The following is an 18,579-nucleotide window of genomic DNA, read 5'->3' as shown; positions in this document are numbered from 1 at the left end:
TCTCTTTTTCTCTCGAACGCCTTCTTTTTTCTCATCATGTTCACATCATATCTCTCTGTCTGTCTGTCTGTCTGTCTGTCTGTCTGTCTGTCTGTCTGTCTGTCTGTCTGTCTGTCTGTCCGTCCGTCCGTCTGTCCTCACTATTTTGACAAAAAAGGCATCTGACCTGTGAATTCTATGTGCTTTTCGAACATCACATTCCACATTAAGATCTCATTTGCTGTTATAATAATGTGCCTAATCAGCTATAAGGACATTAGTAAAGTCAGATACTGATGTAGGTGAGGTGAGAAGGCCTGGGGTGCAGTCAGCATTCCAGTTTATCCCAAAGGTGTATAGGGTTGAGGTCAGATCTCTATAGCAGAGCTCTTTGTGTGTATCTATCTGTCCTTTCCTTTGTCTTTCCTCTCCTTTTTCAGTTTCTTTTCATATTATTGACTGCTTTGTTTGGAGATGTAAGGAGTGCTTGAAAATCATACTTAAGTAAAAGTGTAGATCCCTTACTGCCAACTTACTTCGTTACTAAAAAATCTGAGCTGACTGTGATTTGATGCACCTCTCAGTCTCAGTCAACAAAAGCTGGTTCTCAAAGTTGTTGGAATTTATTCAAACTTTTTTTGGACTGAAAATGAGGCCAGCAGGGATGAAAAGTCACTCACAGTCAGCAGATGTTGGTCAGGGAGTGTTGAACTTTAATGATATACAACAGCAGTGCAAAATGTAATTGGTAACAGTCACTGTAATGAAAATATAGTGGAGTAAAAAGTTCATATTATGAATCATAGATGTAGTTTGATACTCAGTAAAACTAGAAAGTAGACAAAAAATTACTTAAGTACAGTAATAAAGTACATGAATACATTGGCTTTGTTGTTGTTTTATATAATTATAAAAATATGTCAAACCCAAAGCGAACATTTATATGTGGTTTTCTTCTCTGTGTCTGTCAGACTCTGAGATCCAGCTGAGGAGAGACATGGTGTTTAGTCAGAGTTTGGTGGGAGCTGTGTGTAGTTTTGCGGAGCACCTGCTGGCCGTTTTGAATCGGGTGATTGGAGGAGAACGTGACGCTCAGGAGAGTCGTCGTTGGTTGGAGCAGATCTCCCACACCGGCCTTCTGTTGCACTTCCAATCCCTTCTTTCCCCCAACCTGGTAAATAAGTGTGTGTGTTGGTGTGTGTGTGTGTGAGAGAGATGAAGATTGCATGTGTCTGGGAACACGGCTCACAGGAGACATCCGTATTTAGCACTGCAGCTGTGGTTTGTTTTGGATGACATTTCAGAGTCGGGAATCGGATTAAGGGGGATCAGATCTAGTTCGGTCACTTCCCTTGATAGTTGCACACATCTGAGGTGAATCTGAGAATCTGATCTGAAAGCTGATTTGACCGAGCTTTGGATTCGGGTTGGTCGGAGACAGTTTGAAGAATATTTTTTTTTTAAATTCAAGGACTCAAACTAAACTTTAGGGTCCTTCTCACACCACGTTGACTTTCTGAGCAGCAAAATGTTCGAAATCCGAATATTGTCACGTTCAAATTGAAATGTTCAACCATAATAGTTTTTATTTTTTACATGAATAGCCTACATTCTTGATCTTGAATGAGGTGCCATTACTTTAAGTTATTGGAATTTGTTATTTAGGTGTCAGTGGTGTCACAAGTAGGGTTGCAAAATTCCAGGAATTTTCAAGACTGGAAATTTTTATGGGAATTAACTGGATTCAATAAACTGGGAATTTACAAAATTGCAGGTGAGCCTATAAAAGGAAACTTGAATGCAGTTGAAAAAAATCACGCCGGATGATCTCTGGTTAAAATGACCAGATTAAATGCAATTTCAGTTAAATTTCTACCTGCACATTCATCAGTCACATGCACACAGCACATTTACTGAAGGGTTATTAAGGCCACACCCCCTACATGCACTGCGCCGCGCTTCATAACATAGCACTCATCATTTCTTGAATCCTGCACACAAAATAATGTCAAAAACTGTCTGTGATAATTCACATAAATTACATAAATATTACATACGTTTGTATGTTTAAAACTTCCTTGCACTGTGTAAGCAGCTGTGCAACAAAATTATACTAACAATTAAATCAGCCAAAAATGTCATTTTTTGAAATCTGTATTAATTTGCATTCATTTTAGTTTATGACCAAACAAAATGTTTATAATTGATGTTTGTATACAATACAGTTAATATAAATTTCCAATAAAAAAATTCTAATAAATTCCTGTAAATTTCAAATTGGATTATTTCCAATATTTCCCAGATGATGTTCCAATGGAAAGTAAAAGAGAAGTAGAAAGAGAAGTAGAATACAACAATAGGGTACCTGAGGCACTTTTGGTGCTTGGCCCCCTAATGTGCCTCGGGTACCCTATTGTTGTATTCTACTTCTCTTTCTTCTGGCTTGGATTGTGTAAATGTTGTAAATTTGGTATGCATATTCAAAAGGTTCTACTGAACATTTGGACCAAATTTAGGACAAGTACTCCAAACACTTTGGCACCAACATTGGATCGTATTTGAGCCAATTTTTTATGTATGTTTAAATTCCTAATGTTTGAATCAAGTACAATGAAGAAGCCTGAGACGAGTTCAACAAACTTTTTAACATCAATTTCCAGCTAATTATATTTTTCACCATCTTGAATTCTTTTCAAAATTGTTTGTGTATGTTAGTTATAGTATGTTCAATAATACTGTATATATGATTGACCTCATCATTGTTTTTCCAGCTTTGACACCAAAATAAATAAGAATTTATTTTGCAAAATTATGTGAAAGAAAGAAAGAAACAAATTGACTTGTGGGACAGGGTAATAAAAGCCAAAGCAGAAAATATTAGGTGTGATACACTGCTTTGATATCTATTTAACATAGATCTTTATACTCCGAATAACAAGATCAAAAGGAAAAAAAAACATGCACAATATAAAAGAAATCTATTCAACATAACTGGCTCAAAACTAAACAAACACCCAAGAAAACTAGGTTGCCTACATGCACATAGATGTGGTTCTGCGATTAATGGATGACCTCCAGCGTTCAAAACAATACCAAAAGTAATGTATGTATACAAGGTGTTTTTGCGGATGTTTTACCAGACCCTCAGACTACTTTTTTGTTGTTTGGGATTGTGTAAAAGCACATGTTTTTATTTCATTGCATGCCTCAGGCTATGGATTTGTGGTCCATTCTACCAGATTCATAGTAATTTAATGATGGTATAGCAAATAGAGATCTTGCTCTCTGGTATCTTCTAGCAGAAGTGGTTTGAAAAATGCACATTTTCTACACTATGAGCTTTTCACTCTTATCTGCTGTACCATGTACCGAAAGAAGAGGTTAAACTGTGTAGCCCAGAGGAAATCGCTTCCCAAAGCCTGTTTAATGCTTCTTTTCCAAATCCTTCAGAAGCTCAGAGAAGACCACGGTAATGGGAAAGGGAAGCCATTAAATGAAAACAGGGGACTTTTTCACTGTTTTCAGTGTTCGGTTTTGTAGTGACCACAAATAAACACGTTTTAAAATGCATATGAGTATTAATGTACTCTTTTATTACTATATGCTCATTGCCCAGCCTGCAGATACTGTAGTTTAGAAAAAACCTGTGCTCCACCTAGAGAAGCACAAACGTGCCCAGAAATGATGTTACGTCAGGTTCTTGCAAGCACTAGATCAGTAAAATGAGTATACTCAAAGATGCATAAGATCTAAAGCAGTAAAGAGGATTGGTGGGTATTCGAGCTTTCTTCACCATTGCATGGCTCAGAAACACACTGAAAGAATTAATAGATGAGATGCTCCAGTGTTCAGAAGTTCTGAGCAGAAACTGATCCTTCAGGATCCTTCAGAATAAAATGACAATTACACAACCACTTACGTGCAATCACTGTGACAATACAGAAGGTGTTATATATGGTGCTGTCCATGGTTCTTTTAGACCGATGAACAGGCCATGCTGGAGGACACGCAGGTTGCACTGTTGGATCTCGAGAAGGTGACCTTTCATTTCAGACGTTTCGAAGGAGAGCCCCTCGTTGCCAGTGAGTGGGGTATCAGTTTTAAATCGGAAACTTTAGCTCGGTTCGGTCATGATGTGATCTGGTGTGTGATGTCTGCGTGTGTGTGTGTGTGTGTGTGTGTGTGTGTGTGTGTGTGTGTGTGTGTGTGTGTGCACACAGACATGCCTATCTCCTACCAGGTGGAGGGTAAGAGGCAGGCCATGAAGGTGTATTTTTATCTAGAGGGTTTTTACTTCGAGCAGCTGCCTCAGAGACTGAGACACGGTGACGGATTCAGGATCCACCCCGTCCTATTCACTCAGGGTACGTCCAAAAAGTGTGTGTATGTGTGTGTGTTTATTTGTGAAATCCAGAAAGAAACCTCTTTTTTTTGCTTACTGTTGCTGGGGGAAAATCTTCTTATCTTAAGTGTAAAGGGAAACTAAGTGGCTCAGTTGAGATGTTCTGATGAGAAGGTAATGAGTTCAAATCCCACCACCACTAAGCTGCCACTGCAGGACCCTTGAGCAAAGCCCATAACTCTTATAGCAGGAGATCTTCCACTCCAACATATTTAAAGCATATCTTCATGGAGCTGGTTTTGTGCACAAGGGCAATGCAAAGAAAAAAAAACATTGCACATCCAAAGACATCTCAGACAGTTGTGTGCCTCCAACAGTTTGGGGAAAAACCACATAAGTCAGGTGTCCCAATGCTTTTGTCTGATATAATGTTTTTAATATCTAATACAGATTACATTTACATTACACTAAAATTACAATACACCAAATGTAAGACCATTAAAAAAAGTATTTCTGGAAATTATTTCTCATTTTATTTCTTACACATTCATTGCAAAGGGATTTAAATAGCGGATGTTCTACATGCTAATATTGTTTACACGCAGGAGATGTTTATTTATTATTAATTTAATGCAAAGCTTCCTACCTGTACAGTTTCCCCAGGAGAAAATCTCCAGGATTGTTGATTTTGCCGTTTCATAGATGCTGACCAAGCTTTTTTCTTTTTTCCTTTTTTCTCTTAATAACTTCAAGCGAGAGAAAATGAGACGGGTGAAAGAACGAGGGTTTAGAGATGTTTTAAAAGTGATCAAACCTGTCTCGTGGATAATTAATAGCATTGAATGTAACTAGAAATGGATAAAAAGAATACAACCTCATTATTAAAACTTATTCCAGCCCACCCTCAAATATTTTATTCCTTATTATGGACATGGATATATTACAGCCTTTACTATAAACTTTATGATAGAGTTACACAATAGACTTATTTATAAAATGTATAAAAATTAAAAAAATGTAATAAAAAATTCCATTATTCAGGCATGCACTTAAATGATGATAAATGAATGCATTTTTATTTTGTAGCACTGGAGAGCATGGAGGGTTATTACTACAGAGACAGTGTCTCGGTGGAGGAGCATCAGGCTCAGATCAACGCCACGTCACTCGAGAAGGTCAAACAGTACTACAAGAGACTCAGGTACAGCACTCTCAGGTTTAGACTTCAGCAGCCTATTCACTTTGTGTTGAATTGGAGAAACGCCTTATTTTGTAAAGTTGGCAATGATATACTCATATATTTTTGGTGTTGTCTGCATATTTTTATTTAAAGAGTACAAAACATTTTAATCGGTGTCCAGGCAGAATCAGTGTCTGTCTGTGTCCTGTTTGCTGTGAGTCCCAGTAAAGGAGGTGTAGCCGTTATATTCATATCATTTCCAGAGCTTTGGCAGCTTTTTTAGGTGTGGTCTTTGTGCCTATTATTGTTATTATCAGTGAGAAATGATTGGCCTCTGTGTACAACTTGCAGGTGGGTGTGGCCTATGCATTTGTCAGATTCAGTGGAGGTGTGGCCTCTGTATTAGTCCAAGTGAAGGAGGTGTGGCTTCTGTAATAGTCCCAGTGAAGGAGGTGTGGCTTCTGTATTAGTCCCAGTGAAAGAGGTGTGGCTTCTGTATTAGTCCCAGTGAAGGAGGTGTGACTTCTGCAATAGTCCCAGTGAAGGAGGTGTGGCTTCTGCAATAGTCCCAGTGAAGGAGGTGTGGCTTCTGCAATAGTCCCTGTGAAGGAGGTGTGGCTTCTGCAATAGTCCCTGTGAAGGAGGTGTGGCTTCTGCAATAGTCCCTGTGAAGGAGGTGTGGCTTCTGTAATAGTCCCTGTGAAGGAGGTGTGGCTTCCGCAATAGTCCCAGTAAAGGAGGTTTGGACTCTGTATTAGTCCCAGTGAAGGAAGTGTGGCCTCTGTGTCTCAATGCAGGAGGTGTGGCCTTTATGCTCCAGTGCAGAGGTGTGGCCTTGCTTTAATGATCTCTTACTTCTGATTTCCCCCAGACCCCTAGAATATAATAAAATTATAATTTCCACAAGCCTTAGCCCAGAGATGAATAAAACTGATATTTATCTCTCTCTTTATTTTAACATAGTTCAAGTGTAACTTTATTTCTATAGCGCTTTTCACAATGGACATTGTCTCAAAGCAGCTTTACAAAACGTAAGAATTATTGAACAATAAAAATGTAATATACAGTAAGTAAATGATGTGTGTTTATCCCTGAGAAGCAGCCTGGGGCAACTGTGACAATAAAAAACTCTCTTAGATATTATGAGGAAGAAAACTTGAGAGGAACCAGACTCAAGAGGGGAACCCATCGTCATATCAAAAGTGTGATGATAAATTAAAAAATACATAACATCGGAGAGCTGACCCAAGATAACATCACAGAATCCCCAAAGAGATTGGTGGGAATATGATAAAGAGACAGGAAAGCATTCCGTAGTAAAGAAATATGGCCTTGTCACATTCCAACCTTTTTCCCCCTTTCTTTTATTATTAAAAATGCTGAGTCGTTTACCTCTTTCTGCTGTGTCGCGGTATTTGGAAAGTCACTTTGTTCTCCTGTAATAACTCCAGATGTCAGGCAGGGCACACACTCCGTATTGTGCAGAGTGTGCTTTTGTGTTATTCTAAGCACATGTGTAAGCAAATGTATGGACATAAACCGTGTACCTAAAATGAAAGAACTTTAAATCTCAATTAGTATTTAAATAAAAAAAAATTGTATTTGCTTTTTAAACATCCTGTTTAGTCTCCATTTGCTGTTATAGTAACCTCCACTCCTCTGGGTAGATTTTTTTTGTGGTTTGACTAAAACTAAAAATACATATGCATAAGGCATCCACATTTGTCCATGCCCATGTTTATTTTTATTTAACAAATAAAAATATCTATTTAATAAAGAAACTTCAGTCCGTGGGCTTCAGCCACACTTACTGCCAACTGAGGGAAAGCAACCGGAACCGGAACTTAATTCTTAAACGAGCCACGTACCGTATTTATCAATTAAAACAACCACAAAAAAATTAACATATAACTATAGAAACATAAATATTTTAAAAGAAATTCATATAAAAATCAAAATAATAATTCATAACAAAGGGAGAGAGTTTGAGTGAAATTGATATATTTATAACATCGTTACTATTAGTTTCTGTATTAAAAACTTGAAAAGTATTCATTTGAGACACATTTAGAACAGATAAAAACATGGCGATCACGTGATTAATCGCGATTAAATATTACATATTACAATATTACAATATTACCCTAATACACACACACACACACACACACACACACACACACACACACACACACACACACACACACACACACACACACACACACCTGTCGCCGGTTCACCACTGTTCCTTTTTTGGAGCATTTTTGATAGATACTGAGCACTGCAGACCAGGAACATCCCACAAGAGCTGCAGTTTTGAAGATGCTCTGAATCAGTTGTCTAGACGCCACAATTTGTCAAACTCGCTCAAATCCTTTTGCTCGACCTTTTTTGCTGCTTCTAACACATCAACTTTGAGGACAAAATGTTCACTTGCTGTCTAATAAATATATTTACCCACTAACAGGTGCCATGATGAAGAGATAATCAGTGCTGTTCACTTTACCGCTCATAATGTTATAATGTCATGATGTTATGCTTGGTTGGTGTAAATGCAATTCAAAGTAAGGATGCACTCTTTGCCACTTTATTGGTACACATTTGGACTTGTTATATCGCCCCTTGCTCATATTGGTTTATTTTTTACTAAATTATCCTAATTTTGTGTATTTCCACCACCCTGTTTTGACTGTCAGTGCTTTTCCTGATGTTATCCTGACAGAGCCAAACTTTTGACCTGACATGGTTGGCCACTGACAGACAGGCAGCTTCCCCCACACTCTGACACAAACACACACACACACACACACACACACACACACACACACACACACACACACACACACACACACACACACACACACACACACTAGTGCTGTCAGTGGGCGTGATGTGTGTTTGTAAGACAGACGCGCCAAACACAAGAGATATGTGGTGGACCTGTAAAGGAAACTGTACCGTATCCCATCATTTCATCTTATTCAATGCGAAGCCTCTGTAATGCAAATATTATGAGATATTCATATTGTAATCTTTTTGTCAGCTCCATAAATATCTCTGGTGACGATTATGATATTGCTTTTGACATTCATCGCTCAGCCCACCAGTATTTCAGAAAAGTGAAATCCTCCACATTAGCGTAACCTCAGGCTGATCTCTGTCTCCGCAGTAACAGCGTGTCTCGGAAAGGATGCCAGAAGAGATTTGATTTTGTGCAAATTTAGTTACATTAAAAAAAGCCGAGGTGGAGTGCGATGGTGTTTGAGATTCTGCAGTGGATTGTTATGGCGTATTCAAAACTTTGTTCATGATAGATAATTACATTTAGGAGATGTCAGTATTTATAGTGTTTAGGATTTGTGACTTTTTAGCCGGATGTAGGAGGCACCTGAAAACTGCTAAAAAGAACTTTGGCAAACCTCATTCTTGCAGGCTAATAAAATATGAGTGAGTGGGGCTATTGTCTTGTGGGTTAAAAAGGGGACAAGCTGCATATGTTTCATTCGTTTTCTTCCCTTTGGTCCTACAAAAAATTGCGTCTCCACCATTGACATAGGTTACCAAGTTTGTAGCAAATATCTGTTCTTTTTTTTTTTAGGTTTTTAAAGATTTTTGTGGTTGGCCACGTCCACCATGTTTGTCCAATTCGAATTAATTTACAGCAAGGACTCATGTGAAGTGAGAAAAATATAAAAACCTTCAGGACAGACCCCTTAAAGCTCCCATCATGCCCAGCTTTCATTGATGGTTACTGTTAAATATTGGATTATATTATTTGCACTATTTCTAGTCATGTACAGTATATAATCACACTTCTATCTGACTTAGTGTTATTTTTCCTACTTACATTCCATATAAATCCCTTATTAAGAATTCTACTAGACAATAGTATTAGGTTGATGTCTTTGGATGTTGTAGCATAAAATGTTCACTTCCCTTGAGACCCAAACCTGTTCCAGCTTCACAATACCTCTGTGCACAAAGCCAGTAAAGATATGCTTCACATGGGTTGGATTGGAGTGGCTTGCTATAGAGCTCACACGTCATCCTTACTTAACACTTCTGGGATAAATGTGAATTTTGACTGCACCCCAGGCCTCCTCATTTCACCCTATACTTTACCAGACTTTATTAAAAACCCATGTGGATGAATGAGCATATCTCCACTCTAAAATCTGGTCAGGTGTCCAACTTTTTCCTATATAGAATATTAAATGTCAATGCAAATATAGTAAACTTCTTGTAACCTTTAAGGAAGGATTCTTCTGTGCTTTCTAGCAACGTTTATGCTAACGTTTATGCTAAAGAACTATATGAATGTAACTATAAATGGATATGAAGTCACCAGCAAATATTTGTAGTGTAGAAATAGCCCATTTTGGGACATTGTGCAACTGGGAAATAATCTTAATTAAGCCTACCTATGTCTTTTGCTCATCATTTTCTAGCTACATAATTACTTTAACGCCTCAAAATTATAGAATCATAGATATAAGAAACCAGGGCTTCTTTCCAAACCAGCAGTCTAAAAGCTGAATAGGATTAATAGCATCAGTATGGAAGCGCCGTGATTCAGTATGGTAATAAAAACAGCAAGGATAATTTGATAAAATCTAGGTAAACTAGCATGTTAAAACAAATTCGCTCGCTTAAACTAGTGCACTACATTACCCAGCAGAAATTTTGTCCCCCATTGGATTCTTCCAACCCGATTATTGAGACCTTGTCAGAGCCCAGAGCTAAAGTTAAAAGGCTAGAGAGCTAATGCTGCCTAGCTATCAAAGGCACATGGCATGGCTGTGCATGGTTTCTTTGTTTCTGGTTTAGTGTTCTGTCAGGAATTTGTTGCTTTAAATAATTCTAGATACCAGGCATTGCTTATTTATCGCCTTCCTTTCATTCACATGTGGATTGTGGTGCCAGCGAGCACTTACTGAAGGACTCACAATGACCTGAACGAGCGATTTGACTTAACTTAGTCGAAACAAAATCCATCCTCCGATTACAATTTGGAAATCTAACTATGCATTTTGTGTGCGTATGTTTCAGAGAGTGTTCCAGGATGAAATCAGGCCTGCCTGGGTTTAGAAGGTCATCCAGAGGTGCTTTGAGATCACAGGTTGCTCATGCCAGCGCTTCTCACCGCAGGGTTATTCATAGATTTATTAGTCTACTTAAGGACCCGCATACACACACACACACACACACACACACACACACACACACACACACACACACACACACACACACACACACACACACACACACACACAGACTTACATAGGATGAGAAGGATGCAGCGTTTTCTTTCTTATGAGCGACCAAATGAAAAATGAAGCTGGGGTGTGACATGTCGCAGAAAACATAACTGCTTTATGTACAAAAAGACTCAAAAAATCCAAAACAGGTTAAAATGAAGTCACCTTTTTAAAAAAATTTTTTTTATAGAATGCGTTTGACTTTTGTCTTTGTATTTATTTTCAGGTGACAGGCAGCACTATCCAATTATCCCATTTACCCCAATATGATATTTCCTGAGCAGGGTTGATATTGTATTCAGGTAAATTGAATAAATTCATTATAAAATGATAACAACAATAATATTATTATTATTATTAATAATAATGATGATAATAATAATAATTTAATTTATTATACAATCAATATAATAAAAAAATATTCATAATTATTGATATAATTCATTGATATAATAATTTAATACTATTATTATTATTATTTGTATTATTATTTTGCCATCCATATTATTATTATTATTATTAGTAGTAGTAGTAGTAGTAGTATTAATTCTGATGGAAAAACTTTACCACTAATAGTTCATAAATGTTTATGACTTATTTTTCATCTAATGTTATTCTTTTAAAAATAATAATAATAATAATAATAATAATACTATGACTACTAATAATAAGTATTATTATTATTATTATTATTATTATTATTATTATTATTATTATTATTATTATTATTATTATTATTATTAAAGGTAAAAATTATGACTCAATTTGACATCTAACATCATTTATCCTACCAAATATGGTTTGTACGTGTTCACACACTATCATGCCCATTCAGTTTTCTCAGAATCTGTATTAGATTCATATTTATTGCCTCATGGGTTGCATATACAAGGAATTTGTCATGTTGTGATGGCGCCATAAATATGTATATGAAATCTGAGTAATAAGTAATAATTACTAATGCAGTTAATAATTGCCTTGATTTAAAGGCCGTGAAATGACATTGTGCAGTTAACATTAATATAAGTGTTACAGAAGACAGATCAGAGATGATGGTGGGTCGTTGTAGATGAGGTCAGATGCGAATGGGAAGAAGCTTATTTTTTTTGCCGTGAGGTTTTGATAGAACGCAACCTCCTGCAGGAGAGAAATGACTCAAAAGTCACTACTGACACCTACGACTTATGCATTTTTGATCAAAGTCACAAATATGTTGCATATAATCATATTAACTGAGTTGTTTTTCTGAAAGAAAATCCCAGCATGCTGTTAAACATTCAAGTCAAGTCAAGTCAAGTCAAGTCAAGTTTATTTGTATAGCGCTTTTCACAACAGACATTGTCTCAAAGCAGCTTTACAGAAAACAACAGTGAAGGTGAATGGTGTGCGTTTGTCCCTGATGAGCAAGCCGTGGCGACAGTGGCAAGGAAAAACTCCCTTAGATGATATGAGGAAGAAACCTTGAGACGAACCAGACTCAAAGGGGAACCCATCCTCATTTGGGTGACATCAAGAGTTTGGTCATAAATCTTTCAACAATACAGAACAATTTGTGATCATCATAGATCCAGCATCAGCTTCTCCATGCCAGGGCCTTTAAACACTCGGCATCTACTTCTCCATGATCATCCATAGGTCCATAATCTTCACGAGGTGGGACGTGACTGGAGCTGGCCAAACCTCAGGATGCCTCGGGATGGGGAGAGAAAGAGAAGCAGTGGAGAGGAATTAGCGTAGCTGCTGTTCATGATATTAACAGCACAAGTTGATAATGTGCATGTAATCATATATTCTGGAGCACAAGGTTGTGATGTGATGTGTGTGATGTGTGTTATGTGTAGGCTTTGCTAAAAAGATATGTTTTTAATCTACACTTAAACTGGGAGAGTGTATCTGAACCCCGAACACTGTCAGGAAGACTATTCCAGAGTTTAGGAGCTAAATGTGAAAATGCTCTACCGCCTTTAGTGGACTTTGCTATTCTAGGAACTACTAGAAGCCCAGAGTTTTGAGATCTCAGGGAGCGTGACGGATTGTAGAGTGTTAAAAGACTGGATAGATACATGGGAGCCAAACCATTTAGTGCTTTATAAGTGAGTAGCAGTAGTTTGTAGTCTATTCGAAAATTAATAGGAAGCCAATGTATGGACGATAAGATTGGGGTTATATGATCGTATTTTCTTGACCTAGTAAGAACTCTTGCTGCGGCATTCTGAACTAACTGAAGCTTGTTTATTAATGATGCAGGACATCCACCTAGTAATGCATTACAGTAGTCTATTCTAGAGGTCATAAACGCATGGACGAGCTTCTCTGCATCAGATATAGATAACATATTTCTCAGCTTAGAAATATTTCTAAGGTGAAAGAAGGCTGTTTTTGTAACTTGATTGATGTGATTTTTAAACGATAAGTTGCTGTCTAAAACAACTCCCAGGTCTTTTACCGTTGAACTAGTAGTTACAGAACAACCGTCTAAATGCAGGCTGAGATGCTGGAGCTTCTGTGTACAATTTTTTGGGCCGATGAGCAAAATCTCCGTTTTATTAGAATTTAATAGCAGAAAGTTATGGGTCATCCAATCTCTTATTTCTTCAACACACTCAGTTATGCGAGCTAATTGAGCTGTATCGCCTGGTTTGGATGAAATATATAGCTGGGTATCATCAGCATAACAATGGAAGCTAATTCCATGCCTTCTAATAATATTTCCTAATGGAAGCATGTATATTGTAAAAAGCAGGGGTCCTAGAACTGACCCTTGTGGCACGCCATAATTTACTAGCATTATCCTGGATAGCTCTCCATTTAAATCTACGAAATGGTAACGATTGGACAGGTAGGATTTAAACCAGCTTAATGCCTGTCCCTGAATACCGATGTAATTCTGTAAGCGATCGAGGAGAAGATCATGATCTATAGTGTCGAACGCAGCACTAAGATCTAGTAAAACTAATAGGGAGATGTAGCCTTGGTCTGAAGCTAAAAACAGGTCATTAGTGATTTTAACTAGAGCAGTTTCTGTGCTATGATGGGACCTAAAACCTGACTGAAACTCTTCAAAGATATTGTTCTCCTGCAAGTGGTTACATAACTGGGCAGCGACAATCTTTTCTAAAATCTTAGACATAAATGGGAGATTTGAAATTGGTCTGTAATTCGATAGCGTGTTTGGATCCAGATTAGGTTTTTTAATGAGGGGCTTAATATCTGCTAACTTGAGGGATTTAGGGACATGACCTAACGATAGTGAGGAGTTAATAATATTGAGAAGAGGCTCACCAGCTGTATATAACACTTCCTTCAGTAGTTTAGTGGGAATTGGATCTAACTGACATGTTGTTGATTTAGCTTTCATAATAGCATCATACAGCTCTTCCTGTCCTATACATGTAAAACAGTGTAGTTGTGGGGTTGTAAGTACGATTGTGTCGGGAGATGCTGTCAGAGGTTGAACTGCCACAATTGTTTTTCTAATGTTATCTATTTTTTCAGTGAAGAAATTCATAAAGTCTTCACTACTAAACTGTGATGGAACACATTTTTCAGATCCCTGATTTGTTGTTAATTTAGCGACTGTACTGAAAAGAAACCTGGGATTGTTTTTGTTATTTTCTATGAGTTTGCTCAGGTGTTTAGCTCTAGCAGCTTTTAGCGCCTGTCTGTAGCTGAGCATACTGTCTTTATACGCAATTCTAAATACCTCCAATTTAGTTTTCCTCCATTTTCTCTCCAGATTACGTGTTGTTCTCTTTAGGGCATGCGTATGACTATTATACCAAGGTGCAGGTGCTTGTTCTCGAACCTTTTTTAACCGGATGGGGGCAACAGTGTCTAAAGTGCTAGTGAGGATAAGGTCTATGTTGTTCGCCATCTCATCAAGATGATCAGCAGTTATGGGTTTAATGTGAAACTGAGATAAATCAGGCAGGTTATTTATGAATCTGTCCTTAGTGGTTGGAATAATAGTCCTACCAAGTCGATACCGTAATGAAACACGGTTAATCTGCTCTACCGGTAGTGTGTACAGTAGGAGATAATGGTCTGTGATGTCATCACTCTGGGGTAAAATATCTATATCAGTGACGTCTGCTCCGTAGGATATTATTAGGTCTAGTGTGTGGTTAAAACGGTGGGTTGGTCTGGTGACGTTTTGTTTAACTCCAAAAGAGTTTAGTAAATCGACAAATGATAATCCTAGGGCATCGTTTGCATCATCTACATGAATATTAAAATCTCCTACAAGCAGCACTTTATCAAAACTGATCAAGAGGTCTGAGAGAAAACAAGCAAACTCATGAAGAAAATCAGCGTAGGGCCCTGGGGGTCTGTACACGGTGACCAGAGCGAGTTTTCTATGCATCTCTGAAAGTGCAATTTTAAGAACGAGCACTTCAAATGATTTAAAGCTGAATCCTAATCTCTGACTAACATTAAGAGAAGCACTATAAATGGTTCCTACACCCCCCCCACGACCAGTCTGACGGGGCTCATGCTTATAAACATATCCTGACGGTGTAGACTCGTTTAGACCCATATAATCACCTGGTTTAATCCAGGTCTCAGTGAGACAGAGTGCATCGAGATTATTATCTGTGATCATCTCATTTACAATCAGTGCTTTGGGTGCAAGTGATCTAATGTTTAAAAGACCAAACTTTAGAACTTTGTTGTGTTTGTTTATCTGGCTTTTTTCAGTTTTAACTGCAATAAGATTATTTCTGGATCTTGTGTATGTAATTCTTGGTTTTACTACCCGAGGAATAGATACGGTTTCTATAATTGGGCTGTGTGTGAACTTGTAACTATTTGGTCTGTAGTATGCGTGTTCTTATAGTTGTAAATTTCTTGATGTCTTACATTCACACTCTGCTCCTCACCTGTTCGGTCATGCTGTGCTTTGTGAGAGATGAAGGTTGAGCGAGGCCGTGGCTGCTCTGGCTCTGATCCGTCGCTCTGTTTGAGTGGCGTTATTGCTGACGCTGGCGAACATCCAGCCCTTCCATTAAAGGCTTCTATTAAGATTAATTAGAGGGAAAGCCTCCACTCAGATGCTGCTTCTCAGTCAGAGCTCCGCACGGGGCTTCCGAAATTCCACATAGCACAATATTGCATGCAGGCCGCCTCATCACTCAGCACTGAGGACCGACTCATTACACGAACGTTCTTTACTGGATCACCAGGAGTGTGTTCCGTTGGACCTCACGATAAAGGCATAATAAAATACTGGTTGGCTGAAAGACTGAAGCAAAAAAAGAGAGGAAACTGAGCACCATGTCAGTGCCTGGCAATTCCTGTTCTTTCAGATTCATGTTCATCCTGTACTTCATCATCATCATCATCATTTCTTCCTCTTTTGTTTCTTCTGTTCCTTCATGCTGTTGTTCTGCTTCTTCCTTCGTATTTTTTTTCTTATTCTTCCTTCTATCCACTTTCCTTCTTGTTTTCCTTCATATTTTTTACTTATTTTTCTTCTTCTTCTGTTTTTTGCTATTTTTTTTCCCCTTTTCTACTTTTTCTTATCATTAATGTTTATGTTTTAGTTATTTCAAATAAATTCTACCTTCATTATTATTATTATTAATTTTATTATTTATACAGGATATTCATTTATTTATTCACTTGCTTTTGATTACATTTTATTTCTACACCCCCCCCCCTCTTCCTCCCGCTCTTTCTTTTCTCTCTCTCTCTCTCTCTCTCTCTCTCTCTCTCTCTCTCTCTCTCTCTCTCTCCATCTTCATAATTTCCTTAGAAGAGTGTGTGGGTGTGTGAAGATGTGTACGTGTGTAAATAATCTGTGGGAAATTCAGAAATTTTCCCCTACAGCTATTTTCATAAAGACAGCTCACACACACACACACACACACACACACACACACACACACATACACGCACGCACACACACACACACACACACACACACACACACACACACACACACACACACACACACACACACACACACACACACGCACACACACACACGCACACACACACACACTGAGATTCAGACAGCACAAGTCATTAGAAGTACAGTTGTGAGTGCAGTTGTTTTCCTGCAGTGTGAAGGTGTGTGTATGTTATGTTTGGACCATCTGCTGAGGGACTCACAGTGTAAACCACTGTAAGTAACAGCTGTGTGAATACAGGATATGGTGCGTTAAGTGTCGACATTCCCACACAAGACTTTGGCTTTAACAAAATTTGGCGGGTTGAAAAACTTTAATGACGAAACGTATCAGATTTTAAAAGCTGATTCAGCAGAATTTGTACTGTAGCTGCCAAACAATAAGAAAAAAAACAACTACATACTGCTTTTGTTTCCAGTTTTACATCTGTTAAACATTACATCATCAATCATTTGGGGAAGTAAAAATGAATATCACGAGAAAACATAGAGAGGGAGGTGAAGAAACTACAGAGTGTAGTTGTCTCTCTTGTCTCCTGGACTTTACATTAAATGCAACAATAACTGGATAAAAGTTACAATGTGGAAGTTTACTATATGATACAGTATATGTAGTGTATGTTTTTCATGACTGATTGTGACAATGTTTTTTGCATCGAGAAAAATATGATGGATGATAAATGGATGAATGGATGAAAGGTGATCTATGTAAAGGAAGGATGGAGGGAAATATCAGAGGAAAGATAGATGGAAGAATGAAAAAAAATTGGAAGGAAGGATGGATTGAAAAATTAAAGCAAACTTAGAAAAAAGGGTAGAAGAAATGATGGGAAGACAGATGGATAAAAAGATGCAAGGGAAGTTGGATGGATGGTCAAAAGAAAAATGGAAAAATGATGGAAGGATGGATGGACTGGAAGATGTAAGGAAGGATAGATTATGCTGCTAATATGAAAAAAAAAATGGAATGTAAGGATATTTTTTTCATCCACACCAAATCATCCAGAATGTTCTCAGCACACAGGCTACCCTGACTAAATGTTTTGTATTGTCCTGAAGAGAGATGCTAATATTAAAGGCTAATATTAAATTAAAACGTGGGATTAGATGAATATTTATTTTGTAGTTTATTTGAGGGGGTGTGTTTGTTAGAGCATGAAAATAAAACTTCAAGCTTTTTTAAGTCAGGTTGTTTTAGCCGGGTAGCTAAATAAATCCACTTCCTTGTCATGCTAGCAAAGAGAATACTTTGATCTCTCTCTCTCTCTCTCTCTCTCTCTCTCTCTCTCTCTCTCTCTCTCTCTCTCTCTCTCTCTCTCTCTCATACACACACACACACACACACACACACACACACACACTGTAAATATGATTGTGGCTAATTTTGTTGTTGACGTTGTTAGCCTGTCTTTAGGAACTTTCCAGAAGTGTGCTAAATCAGTCAGAGCAAGACTAGCCTCAGTGTTGTGATTTAGCCTGTGGATATTTTTGTGCCCGGTTTGAAAGGCCATTTTCCTCCATACGTCATTGCGCCATTTTAAAATCCTGATTCATGGAAACGTTCCTGGTGTATTTAGGCAAACAGAACCAGTGTTACGGTTGATTTATAGCCGTGTGTAGGCGTAATTGCTAGCGAGTCGATTTTGTCATGCCTCATTAAAGGCCTCATAATGTTTGCTTCTGGACCCTGATGCTTCATATAGCTCTTAGTGATCTTCTCTAGAAAAAAATATATGGTGGGAAAATAGTAATATTAATGTTGTCTGAAGCAGAAATGTCATCATAATTACTGCCCCCCATCCTTCCTGCCAGGTTGGTTGTGGTTAAGTGAATGTGCTTGAATCTGGGTCATTTCTTCTCTATTTTTTCACCTTATTTTCATTTACATTTTCATTTAAAAAAAAGAAGG

At 37.8% G+C, this 18,579-nt stretch overlaps 1 protein-coding gene across 1 annotated transcript in view; it reads left to right on the top strand.

The window, feature by feature from the left end:
• The window catches only part of prex2 (phosphatidylinositol-3,4,5-trisphosphate-dependent Rac exchange factor 2), a 98,240-nt gene that overhangs the window by 66,479 nt on the left and 13,182 nt on the right, over positions 1-18,579 (top strand). The window contains exons 32-35 of the mRNA XM_083530154.1: positions 951-1,153; positions 3,959-4,061; positions 4,200-4,343; positions 5,408-5,522. Coding sequence (XP_083386280.1) covers positions 951-1,153; positions 3,959-4,061; positions 4,200-4,343; positions 5,408-5,522 — 565 coding nt within the window. The remainder of the gene's footprint in view (positions 1-950; positions 1,154-3,958; positions 4,062-4,199; positions 4,344-5,407; positions 5,523-18,579) is intronic.

The sequence above is a fragment of the Silurus aristotelis genome (assembly GCF_946808225.1).
Source record: "Silurus aristotelis genome assembly, chromosome: 25".
NCBI classification, from domain to species: Eukaryota; Metazoa; Chordata; class Actinopteri; order Siluriformes; family Siluridae; genus Silurus; species Silurus aristotelis.
Note: the sequence above shows the minus strand (reverse complement) of the source record. Positions and strands in the feature narration are given on the sequence as shown.